Raw genomic sequence first — 13,531 nt, forward strand, 5'->3', positions numbered from 1 at the left:
TTACCTATAGAGGGAAAACTGGCGCTGCTGCGCTGTGGTATCCATGGGAACGCCGGCATATTGTTGCTTCGGATTGGCATCGTTCTTGGAGAGCCAGAACGCCTTGAAGACGCGCCTGGCTAGCACCGTTACGTCTGTCACAATGATTCATTTCCTGCTAAAACAGCACGTAAAAACTGATTTAGCTTTATTATTACACAATAACATGTTTCATTTAATTTTGAGGACTTGCTATTGGATGCACACTTATATGAAACGTAAAAAGTATCAGCTGGCCGCTGAAGTTGCAGGGTAGACGAAAAGATTATCGCTCGCTTTGGAACAACTTGTCGTCTGTTCTTGCTTTTATTCGCTTGATTATGCATTGTAGGTGAGTAAACTTTACTGAGAGATGTAATATGGGTTAATGAAAGCCTTTTTTATGTAGATTTTACTTTAAGAACGCATTATTTGTGTAGCGATATCCGCGTTTTAGACGAAGCCTCGTTCAACAACAGCCAACACAAGCCTCGCAGACACATAGCCCGTCATTCCCATGAAAGCACGGCGCCCTTTAAGAAACTCGCATAGACGGTGGCGCCAGTTTACCCTCTAGGTGTTATAGTGAGAAACTCTATGATTCTGTGGGCCAGAGATGCTTACCGGCGTATGCGGCCGGATGATTTTTCATACGACAATGTCGCCTGGCTAAAACAGTCTACTGGTCAGAAAGGAAACAGCAGAAGCCGTTAACGATCATGTGATAGCGTACGTTTCCTGTTACCCCGTCGTGCCTTATACAGAAGTAAGACCTGCAGTTAATGAAACATTTAGCTCTGGCGTTTCGCCGTATCATACACAGCTTTGTTTTGGCGGTAGATCATGCAGCCAGATGCCTTTCCGCAGCGTAATACAGCGTGGCTAGAAATTCTGTGACGACTAGGTCACCGCTTGAATCAGCGAACGGAGCGAGAGAAAAAAACACCATGTGCTCCGACTAACAAAATTGTGTCGAGGCATGTCTAACGGCACTATGGCAGCATTCATACATATATCCCCCGGAGAGAATACTAAACGATGACACTAAATAATCAAGTTGTTGTGCTGTATTCGTTTTTCTCTTTATATATCATTTAAAGATACACTAAGGCACTTCAGAGTGATAAAGTATTCTTTGCAAACTTCATTCACACTCATTCCGCGCTTGATTACTAGAGTTTGGAAGAGAGAAAAGCAAAGGAAGGCCAAATTTTCTTTATTATTTTTTAAAGTTCGTGCCTAAACTGCAACGCCAATACGCCAATGTGACGTCATATATTTTAATGCTTTTTCTCGTATTTGAAGCGTTGTGGCGCAGTAAAACGTTCTCGAACATTGCCATTCTCAGTCCTTTCGAATACAGCGCAGTCCACATTTGCCGATAAAAAGTGAACTATGCCCGATCAGACGCCGTCAAAATTTGTTGCATCACCGCGAGCTGGTGCGGGAACGTCAAGGCAGCGTCGCCACCCCTCGTTTCGTTGTCGTTTTTTTTTTATGGCTTACCAAGTCTCGTATAACTCTGTAAGAGGGGTCTTCGTATAGAAGCGTAGGGGCGTAATTCACTTACCTATTTTTCTCTTTAGCGTCCGTTTAAGCATTCATGTCTGTGTGTACACGCACGCGCGCGTACAGACAAAATACTTTCGGCGAGAAGCTGTTCGAGGCAAGCCTATTCACTGGGATGTCATGCAAAATCGATGAGAGTGGGACAATGTGCGACCCCGATGGGTTCATCTAAGTTGCAGAATCTCACGATACGCTGGCGCCGAGTGGTTTATGGACACGGTGTGCGCGGTCGTAAATGGCGTGCTTACTTATTATTTACACGGGTGACCAGGCAAAATGACCATCGTAAAAGCTGTCCTCCAGCACCTTGGAACACGTCGGCACTGCCAGTAATATCACAGGAGATGCACCTTTTCCCCCCGCATTTTGACACGGAGCGCTGCACGATCGCCCGAAAGAAAGGCTGGCGCAAGTGGTCATCATACCCTGCTAAATCCTCTAGGCTCACAGGTTTAGTCCAGATTATTTCTGTCACCCGAAAAGTACGTATATGATTTTGCAATCAATCATTCAATGAATGAATGAATCAATCAATCAATTAGATACCTTATTGATGAGCGGCCAGATTTTTAAAGAGACAATACTGCGACATTGCTTCACTATATTAACTAGCAATTAATTTGTCTCCTATAAGGGTAGATTGCCAGGTCAGGTCCAGAGCGTTCATTGGGGCCATGGTCGAATAGTATCGACAAATGGAGTTAATTCTTGTTCACAAGGTGATCGTGTGTTCGCTTGCTTAATTCCCACAAGCGGCGCATTTATACCGTTTTCAAGCCAAGCGTGTATACGCTAGCCGGCGCCGTCGATGTAGCGCAGAAACTATCATCATCAGCAGTGGCTCGAGCGTCGTCGTCTTCTTCCACAGCAGGCGCTCATATAAATCCCACGTAGATTTCCACTTCTCTTCTGTCGTCGTAATGGGAAGGCGGCGTTTACGGGGGTATGAGCCATTGCTTAAGAGGGTACGAGCCATTCATTGCGAACGTAACCACTACTATAAGACCTACGTGTGTAGATTTTACATTTGCAAATGACATGTGTGACATCGATATGACCGAACCCCTTGCAGTATACTGCAAGGGGTTCAGAAGGCTACTCGGCTCACTTACACAAAATTGACCGGTGAATTAAGTTTCCGATGTCCAATAAACATGAGGTCAAAACAAGCTTCGCTTGCACCACTCCTCACAAGGGCGGTCAATTTTTGAAACTTAACACCCCCGGGTAAATACAGTTACTGGCCTACTCTGTACCACACGTGCTTGCATCATTGCAGGGATTTCTAATAATAAAACTCACAGTGAGTCATGTCGTGTGCGAATGGCCAAGTTGCATTAAAATGCCACTTATTTCCCAGTGCAAGCAGGAGCGATGCGTGAAAAACCGAGGGGGCGTGCAGTGCCGTAGCGCCAGGCAGACTGAGGTGGCTTTTCAGAGTATGCAACTCTGTCATTGCATTACCGAAGCGTTCTAACATTTAAACATCGCACAGTAGAGACTTTCGCCGGGCCCTGAAATCCTCGAGGACGAGTCTCCAGGGCATCCTGCCCGTTTTATCACCTTACCCATGCGTACTAGAATTAACCACGGCTTTGATGGTGTAGCGCTGGCTGGACATACCGGGCGTTGTTCAATGTTAGGCCTTACAGAATTTTTTAAAAGTCGCCTGAGGCAGGTAGCATAATTCTTATCGTTGAGCTGGGTTATTCGATGAGGCGTACATTAGTAGCACGCGAAATCGAAACACATTTTCAACGAATTAAGAAAAATTGACCAATGAACTTCTTAGTGAATTACTGTAAGACGCACATTGCAATTAGCAAATTGTAGCCGGTGAGCTTGTCAGGCGTATCCACTTGTAATGAATTTCCAGAATGACACCAGTTTGGAGATATTATTTCCCGAAGTGTGGGACGAAATGCATGGGCGTTCCGGTTACTTTTGTGCTTCAATGTATAAAACAGTATTTTGGGAAAAAAAGTAAATGGGAAAACAGTGCATTTTTACGGCGAGTTTGCTGGCGCATATCTCCAAACTGGTGTCATTATGGAAATTCATTTCACGTGGATGCGTCTTACAAACTCACCGGCTACAATTCGTAAATTGCGATATGTGTCGTAAAGTAATTAACTAAGAATTAGTGAATTTTTTTATTAGCTGAATATGTGATTCGTTTTCTCGTGCTACTAATGTCCGGCTCATCGAATAACCCTGCTCAATGATACGAATTATGCTACCTGCCACAGGCGATTTCTAAAAATTCCGTAAAACTTAAAAATGAACACCCTGTATATCTCCTGCTGTATCTGTATACACGGTGTTTCACGTAACTTAGGCCAAACTGTAAGAATGTGCAAATGCGACGTAGCTAGAACGAACCAACGTAATGTTGTTTGCAATCACTTGGAGATACTCAGATTATTTTTTGCATTCCGCCTAATTAGATAATTTGTCCTAAATAATTAATAAACTTCTCAGTTATTGTCATTAGATAAAAAGTGTCAATGAGAGAATTGTAGAGCAACATAAAAAACTCCCGATACAGCTTGCTGTTGCTCAATACGTGCTACATAAAAGTGTTTTTTCGAGCGTGAGAGAAACCCGCGAAGAACATTGCGTGTATTCGCGGGCATCTTTCACGCTTAAAAAAAATAAAAAAAAACCCACTTATGTAACACGTATTGAGCAACAGAAAGCTGTATAGGGAGTTTTTCATAATGCTCTACAATTTTATCAGTGACACGTTTAATGTAATTATAATCATTGCGAAGTTGATAAATAATCACGACTAATCATCTAATAAGGTGGAATGAAAAAAATAATCTGAGTATCTCCAAGCGACGGCAAACGACATTACATTGGTTTGGCCCAGCAACGTGTCATTTGCGTATCTTTAGAGTTGGGCCCAAGTTAAGTGAAACACCCTGTATAGGCCCATGTATCTGCTAGACGTAATGGGCTAGCCTATAGGTGCTCACTTATAGTTGCCTAACTACCTGTTGTTATAAGCTTGACAGATCCAATAATTATTAGTGCGCTACATTCAGCGGTTTGCATCACTGCGACAATTCGTGAAAAAACTGCGACACCTCTAGCTTTCCTTCTGACATCAATATACGGTCCGATATATCAGTGACAGGTTACGCCGAATTCAAATGAGATTGCTGCAGATTTCGACAGATAACTTCTTGAGCGAACTCATCTCGGCCTTAAAGAAAAAGAAGTTAAAGAAAAGCTAGCCCGGCGTGTACCGGTTCGTGTATTATTTAGCTAGGCCCACCCATCCCTCCTAGTGCTCTTAAGTGGCACCCCCACCGTTACTTCCGAGTTGTCGACTCGAGTGACTACGGGTGGGAGCAAGACTGACAGGGTCGCCTGCTCTGCTTATAATGAGCCGGCGTGGACGTCGCAGCCAAATAGTACTTCGTTGCGCAACGTATTTAAGTGGCGAGACACCTTGACGCTGATGAGCGGTAGCAGCCGTATACGGAAGCAGAGCGCCGTCCTTGTCCCTATCCTGGCCTTTTCTGTTTCCCGGGTGATTTATTGGAAGACGGCTCACTGATTTGGAGTTTTAAACGTTCCGACAGCACGGTGACAACAAAGTAACAACAACTAAAGATAATGTAAGGAAATGAACGTATAACTTGGAGAACGAGTCTAAAGGTTGTAAGCATACTGAGAGGGGACGGCAGGCTAGCTCTCTCGCCAACGCGATGTAAACGCCGAAAGATTTCGAAAGAACAATATATAAAGAAAAAGAAGAAAGAAATACAAGCTAAGCAAGCGTACCGGATACAGAAAAAATGGCGGTGACTAGCCAAGAAAGACCATCTTTACAAGAATACTTTTTTTTTTTTGCGGGAGATTATTGCTGAAAGTGGTGGACCGAGCAGAGAGAGAGAAACGAAGAGGGAAAGATAGGGAGGTAGCCAACGTGCCCGGTTGGCTACTCTACACTTGGGGAGGGGAAAGGGCAAGAATAGATAAGCAAAGAAAAAAAAATAATAGGGTCGGTCATTCGCAGAGACCGAGCAGAAATGTCATCATTGCAGGCGTCTTCCTATACCTTGTGTCCCAGCTAACGTTCGCCATGCTGTTTAACGGAACAAAAGATTTAAAAGAGACCGTCCAAGGTACAATGATAAAATCTACCGTGTTCATTCATCAAAGGCGTGACGACCGAACACTATAGGTCTTAAGATAGTACGTTGCACCGTGTTTTTTAAGACGTTTTTTTTTCTTGTTGAAAAGCTTGCCGTCGTGGCGCGGCATTTGTGAATACGGAGCGTTTTTGTATACGAATGCTCACCTCTCGGGAAAGGCTGGTCCTCGACGGTTGGCACGGCACTGACGACGATCGCCTCCATGATGCCCAGAGTGTTGCTAAGCTGCGCCAGGCGCATGAGCAGAGAGAACGTGATCACGTGGTTGCTAGAATATTAAAAAAATTATGGGGTTTTACGTGCCAAAACCACGATCTGATTATGAGGCACGCCGTAGTGGGGGACTCCGGAAATTTGGACCACCTGGGGTTCTTTAACGTGCACCTAAATCTAAGTACACGGGTGTTTTCGCATTTCGCCCCTATCGAAATGCGGCCGCCGTGGCCGGGATTCGATCCCGCGACCTCGTGCTCAGCAGCCCAACACCATAGCCACTGAGCAATCACGGCAGGTGTTGCCAGTATATTTCTCAGCGCACTAGCGGTAAGTACTGCAGGCTTGACGGACTGATTATCACAGGGGGGAAACTGAGTCTAGTGAGGAAGCGTCCACTTTCGTACCTAAATACGCCACTTAGCGAATGAAGAGTCGAAATGAGCACCGTACAGACCAAGCAATGGTACAGTATAAACGAGTATAAATGAGCAATGGTATAGAACGTGGAATGCCGCTGGAGCCTAACCTGGTTTCGACACGAGGACTTGCCATCGTCAGGGGCGGCTTGCGCGAACATTTAATAACGAAAATGAGAACAAATTTAAGAACGCGTTCTAGTGCGGACTAGGAGTTATCTATGGAGGATTTTTAAGAGCGCGTTCTTTAATTCGTTATTATTGTCGTTATTAAACGTTCGTGCAAGCCACCCCAGGGCCTGACGAGAACAAGTCCCCTTGTCGAAATCCAGTGACATTCCGAGTTTGCACACTGCTCGACACACACACGCACACGCACACGCACACGCACACACACACACACACACACACACACACACACACACACACACACACACACACACACACACACACACACACACACACACACACACGCACACGCACACGCACGCACACACACGCGCACGCACACACACGCACGCACGTATACGCGTGCGTGTGTGCACGCACGCATACGCGCAAACACACACACGCACACATAAACGCAGGAACGCACGCACGCACAATAAAAAAAGAAAACAGGAAGGAAACGAAAATGGAAGGCCGAGCTGTTTTTCCGTAAATAACTTTGGAACTAAGAGGGCCAGTTAAAACAAATTTACTAGAGAGCTAACACATCAATCAGCGCAAGGTTGCAAGCCTACATTCGTTCCTATGCGAGGTGCGTGGCGAGGTCAAAATACCACGTCAGCCTGGCGCCCGAGGAGTGAGAACATTAAGGCATGGATGGCGTAACAAAGAAAATGTCAAGGTTCGGTTGTCCTCGCATCACCTAATATTTAACCTTTTGGCCCTTTTTTTCTGCAATAGCTCTGCAGACTTACTCATACCGACGCTATAGTATTTTTTCTGCATTACTTCCCGGATATGTGTATAACCGCATAATTTTACGAAAAAAGTTTAATTCTATTTCCAGCGCCCTAAATATTAATTATTTGTACGATCACGTCGCCGCATGACATTGAGACATTCCAAGATTGCTTTTCTATATATTTGTTATTCTTTGCACTGGATAAACCTACACTTCAGGAGAATAGGACCTATAGTTAAGCAGGAACGCTTTAGCGCCAACAAAATTAGGGAACTATATTATCACCCTCCCCTAAAAAACGAAAAAGGAAAAGAAAGAACAATAAAGAACCCGCAAATTAAATATACAGGGTGTCCCAACGAGGTTGTCTAAAAAAAGAAACTAAAACACATTTTCTGGTGGAAATAAAAAAAAAGCTTAAAACTGCATCGAAATTCATTAAAATAAGGAAACGAAAACGCTAAGCCGCACTTATAAGCCTATCCAATCATAGGCAACAACGCCGAGATATACAGGAATGTGACTTCTGCTGCACAGGTGTTGTTTTTGTTAATTAGAGACATAGCGGCGTTTTCTCGGAACTCGTCCGCTTGGATACTCACGGATAGACGGCACAAGCATTCGCATGATGCAAACCGATTTATACCCTTAAGGGTGTTTTCTGTCTATAATTCATACCCTTACTCCCTTGGCGGTGCTAGGGTGGAAGTTATATACAGCTCTGAAACTTTAAGCACCCTTAAAGGTGTAAATCGGTTTACAGTCTGTCGTGATTTGCGCTGCCTGTACAGCCGTAGGTTCGTATACCGACTAAACCGTTATCAGAGTTTCTTTAAGGGTGGTGCTTCGATCCCAACTAGGGTCTCCTAGTTTTCATTGCCCTCATCGGTGATAAATTTCGCCGATTTGTCGAACAGTGTGATTTGTTTCATATGTTTTTGTCCTTGCGCCAGTTTCTAAAGTGAGAGTCTTAGCTATAGGCGATGGTGAATGTAACGGTACGCCGCGGTATATGGTGGAGGGGTAAACGTGAACGAAACCTCCCGAACTGTGTTCTTTCTTGGGCACACACGCAAAAAAAAAAAAAAATCCACAGTGTATTGCGGTCGTCACAACAGTTGTTCCTAGCGTAAGTATAAGAATTGGTGGTTGGAGACGTTGATAACAAGATTGTATTTTAGTTTTGAGAAAAAAAATATTTTTTTGACGTATTTCTCAATTGAGAATCGCTTTTTGAAGGGCCGTCTCTACGAAGAACGAGCACCGACGCTAAGAGAATCTCGCTGGAGAATTCTACGAAAATTGCCACAAAACGGTGGTAGGCATTTGCATTAGAAAAAAAAGACGTTTTGAAACTTCAGAGGTCCCTGTCACACGACACGGCTCGAGGTAAAAATTACGGCTGCAACTTTCGTGCTCGGCGAGGCAGTTGCAGTATCAGGGTTTAAGTTTAAGTCGGCAGGCACAAATCTCTTGTTGCGGAAGTCCTCCCGGTCGTGCGACAATCTTAATGGCGTTGCGTAAGTGTAGTTGCTTGAAATACGACAGGAATTTGTGTCGTGACAGCGGGGAATGGCTACACTCGCAATCTTTCTTCCCTGCTTTCCAGCGCTTTCTAAATCCGCACTTTCTTGGTTATCTGTACCTTTTTTTTATGTGTTTACGACTGCGCAAAATGCAACGTGAACAGAGCAACGTAAAATAAAAAAAAATGGTCTAATGCGAAACGGAAATAATATCATTTATTCAAAAAAGAAACATCACTTTCGATTGCACAACACGCGGTGTTTCATATTCAAAGCAGTGTGCAAGTACACGTGGCCCAGTTTTTCTTTTCTTTCTTTTTTTTTGTTCTCACAATCATTTCTTTCTGAACCGCTCGGAGAGCCATGATTAAAATGCCTTTTTTTGTATGGCGTGCATAACAACGGTTGGAGCCACTTCAGGCCGAACACGCTTTCAGTGAATCAGTGACTGCTGCAAGAAATGAAGCAGGCTTTTTTGCCTGCCCTCCGAGATTCTTTTATTCCATTTTATAAAAATTTTACGCTATTGTGAAACTAGAAAATTATTAGTGATAATAGTATGCAATATTTCTCGCTTAAGATAAAGCAACAACGATGAAGCATGGCCAAGAGGTTTGGAGCAGAGTTATCTATGAACCATGAATATGCTGACGTCGGACGATCATCGCTGATACGTACTTGTATGATATATATATATATATATATATATATATACAGGGTGTCCCAGCTATCACGCACGAGGTACTTTGCCTGTATTCGCGGCCTTCTTTTACATTCGGAAAAACACATTTATCTAGCACGTATCGAGCAACAGAAAGCTGTATCGGGAGTTTTTCATGTTGCTCTACATCTTTCTTATTGACCCTTTGATAATTAGGACAGTACTTCTCGAGTTAGATAATGAATTGTAATTAATGAATTAAATCTCAGTAACGAAAAAAATACTGGCGGCTACTCCATTGTACTGAAAACAATACACACTAGGTGTGCTTCGCGTAACGCCGTTCCTCTTTTTTAAAATTGTGCTGCGTGATAGCTGGGACACCCTATATATATATCACCAGCCTATATTTACGTCCACTGCAGGACGAAGGCCTCTCCCTGCGATGCGCCATTACCCCTGTCTTGCGCTAGCTGATTCCTACTTGCGCCTGCAAATTTCCCTACGTAATTTTTTGCCGTCCTCGACTGCACTTCTCTTCTCTTGGCACCCATTCTGTGACGCTTATGGTCCACTGGTTATCTGCCCAACGCAATACATAGCCTGCCCAGCTCCATTTTTTTTCTCTTAATGTCAATTAGAATATCAGCTATCCCCGTTTGACCTCTGATCCACACCGCTCTCTTCCTGTCTCTTAACGTTAGGCCTAACATTTTTCGTTACATTGCTCTTTGTGCGGTCCTCAACTTGTTCTCGAGCTTCTTTGTTAACTTCCAAGTTTCTGCCCCATATGTTAGCACCGGTAGAATGCAATGATTGTACACTTTTCTTTTCAACGACAGTACCAAGCTGCCAGTCAGGATTTGGCAATTTCTGCCGTAAGCACTCCAGCCCAATTTTGTTCTGTAATTTTCCTTCTCATGATCAGGGTCCCTTGTGAGTAATTGACCTAGATAAACGTACTCCTTTACAGACTCTAGAGGCTGACTGATGATGCTGAATTCTTATTCCGTTGCCAGGCTATTGAACATTATCTTTGTCTTCTGCATATTCATCTTCTACCTCACTCTTACTTTCTTAATTAAGGTCCTCAATCATTTGTTGTAATTTGTACCCATTGTTGTTGAATAGGACAATGTCATCTGCAAACCGAAGGTTGCTGAGATATTCGCCGTTGATCTTCACTCCTAAGCCTTCCCATTCTAATCAGCTTGAATACTTCTTCTGGGCATGCAGTGAATAGCATTGGAGAGATTGTGTCTCCTTGCCTGACCCCTTTCTTGATAGGTATATTTCTACTTTTCTTGGGGAAAAGCAAGGTAGCTGTGGAATTCTTGTAGATAATTACCAGGATATTCACGTATGCCCCCTGCACTCATTGATTACGCAAAGCCTCTATGACTGCTGGTATCTCTACTGAATCAAATGCCTTCATAATCAATGAAAGCCATATAGATAGGTTCATTGTACTCCGCAGATTTCTCGTTTACATGATTGATGACATGGATATGGTCCATCGTAGAATATCCTTTCCTGAAACCAGCCTGTTCTCTTGGTTGACTGAAGTCAAGTGTTGCCCTGATTCTATTGTAAATTACCTTGGTGAATATTTGTACAATACTGAAAGCAAGCTAATGGGTCTATAATTCTTCAATTCTTTAACGTCTCACTTCTTATGGATTAGTATAATGTTGGCGTTCTTCCAGCTCTCTGGTACACTTGAAGTTGTGTGTCATTGAGTGTAAAGGGCGGCAAGTTTTTCAAGCATGATATCTCCTCCATCTTTGAATAACTCGACTGTTATTCCATCTTCGCCAGCAGCTTTTCCCATGGTCATGTCTTGCAAGGTCCTTCTAACTTCATCTCTAGTTATCGAAGAAGCCTGTGTATCCTGTTCATCACTACTTCAAATTGAAGTAGCTTGGCTGCTCTGGGCACTGTACAGGTCAGTATAGAATTCTTCCGCCGCTTTTATTATGTCATCAAAATTGTTGATGATATTATCCTGCTTATCTTTCAATGCATACATATTGCCTTGTCCGATGCCAAGTGTTCGTAGCACTGATTTTATGCTGCGTCCATGTTTTACGGCTTCCTGACGTTGTTCTTGTTGATCAGTTGTGACATTTCAGCGAATTCTATCTGATCGCATTATATATATATATATATATATATATATATATATATATATATATATATATATATATAACAAAACCTACTCGTTGACGCTTGGACTTTGTGCTGTGCTAACGCTCAACCTTGTGGTGAGCGAGTATAGAGGAAGCTTAAGCTCGGGGCCAACTCCAATGTCCTTACTAAAATACATGGGAAACGCATAAATGCGTTTATGCAAATGGGTCCAGCGGGAGGCAACCGCTGGACCCATTTGAATGACATTTGTTGTATATAAATAAATTCAAGCAACTACAGGAAGGAGAACTTTGATTTCGGACCTGATACGTTTGACGAAAATTCCCGTAAAGTGGGAAGCCTGAAGAAACGACAATGAAGCACGAACTTACGCAACTCTGAATCAAAAGCAGATATCGCAGTTCCGTAAACTGCAACTGTTAAAACATCTCAAGCGGATAAATTTGATGTATAATTTTACAACTTACGTGAAATTTTAACTATGCTTGCGAGTGTTTTTCAGACGTACTACTCACAAATTAGGGGCATATTTGAGAGCAATGTAAAATACCTAAATTTTAATCGTATTACATGTCTTTAGTAGGAGCAGTTTACATATTTCTGATATCATTATTTATTACTTAGTAGAGTTGAGGAGTTGCGAACTTCGCACTTGAGCTTAATTTTGAAACATTTTCAACAGTCTTTGCTAAGAAAATTGACTGCGTGAAAAAAAAAACAACTGCTTCCAACAGTCGCTAGTTTTAAAATTTAGTTTAAATCCAACAAACCCGATCAAATTCATTTACCTCAGTGAAAGCTTCCTCTTAGAGGAAGCTTTATTGTTTTCGTAAGTTAAAGCTTTCTCTAATTCGAAGGTTTCCAGAACAGTACCCATGTTGAACAGTGGAATACCCTGTAGTCATTGTGCAGATAGCGTACGCACGTAGTACATTTCCAAAAAGTTTTCGGGCCACCATCGCTTGGGTGTCAGCACCTGCTTGATGTAACAGAATGACCATACTGACATCGTCAGTCACACTGCATGTCGAATGCACGTGGGCAGACTACCGTGTATTTTTATTTGTTTTATTTTTTAGGGCTTCAAAGCTATAGAATATACTTCGTGAGAGTTTGTCTAGCAACCAGTTAGCAGACCTTTCATCACGGCATTTAATCAGCATTTACTGCGGCTGAATATACATCTGCTGAAAGTGTACTGGTTGTTTGCCCTGTTGCACCAAACATTTCTTTTTTTTAGCGAGTTTGGTCTTGGGAATGATTTATTTGCTGATTGCTCAAGTTAAATCAGTAGTTTTTATTTTCTTCTATAATTATTGTTACCGTAGATTGAGTAATTAAACGTACATCACGGATGTTTACTTTATCACAGCATTGACGTGACTGCTGGGCGTTGGAATGTATACACTTTTTTGGGCAATAAAGGAGATAAAGTTTGACTTTGTTATCGAGCCTGTATTTCACACTATGGGGGTCGCTGTGCGTTTTATTAGGTAGCTAATTGGTGCACATTTCCGCCACTTTTAACAAAGCATGGTTATCACGCGTAAAGTGGACTCGTATACCAGATGTCTCTATGCTAGAAATCCTTCAAATACATTTGTCTTGAGTTTAAGAGGTGCGAAACAGTACCGAGGCGTTGATACTCACGGCGTAAACAATGGCTACTATGACGAACCCTTGCGTTGTGGTTAGGGACGCTGGGAGAAACAGGCACAGAGAAAGATTCAAACCACATGAGTTCAGAGAAATGCATTCGCGGAAGTACAGAGCTCAAGACAAAGGTCACTATTGCATGAAGAATGTAGAAAACCATGCAGACAATACACAATAAATACACGCGACATAAATCTATTTTAGCTGTCGTAGTCATCCGCAGTTGGCTCTCACTCCCT

The 13,531-nt window shown here is 42.8% G+C and overlaps 1 protein-coding gene across 1 annotated transcript in view; it reads right to left on the reverse strand.

Moving 5' to 3' along the window:
• The window catches only part of LOC119462784 (uncharacterized), a 45,470-nt gene extending 32,139 nt beyond the window's left edge, over positions 1–13,331 (reverse strand). The window contains exons 1-2 of the mRNA XM_049672939.1: positions 13,287–13,331; positions 5,903–5,981 (exon numbers count right to left, since the gene is read on the reverse strand). Of these exons, the coding sequence (XP_049528896.1) occupies positions 5,903–5,960 (58 nt within the window). The 5' untranslated portion in view covers positions 5,961–5,981; positions 13,287–13,331. The remainder of the gene's footprint in view (positions 1–5,902; positions 5,982–13,286) is intronic.
• Between the last annotated feature and the right edge of the window lie 200 nt (positions 13,332–13,531).

This window comes from Dermacentor silvarum, chromosome 8, assembly GCF_013339745.2.
Source record: "Dermacentor silvarum isolate Dsil-2018 chromosome 8, BIME_Dsil_1.4, whole genome shotgun sequence".
In the NCBI taxonomy this organism is placed as follows: Eukaryota; Metazoa; Arthropoda; class Arachnida; order Ixodida; family Ixodidae; genus Dermacentor; species Dermacentor silvarum.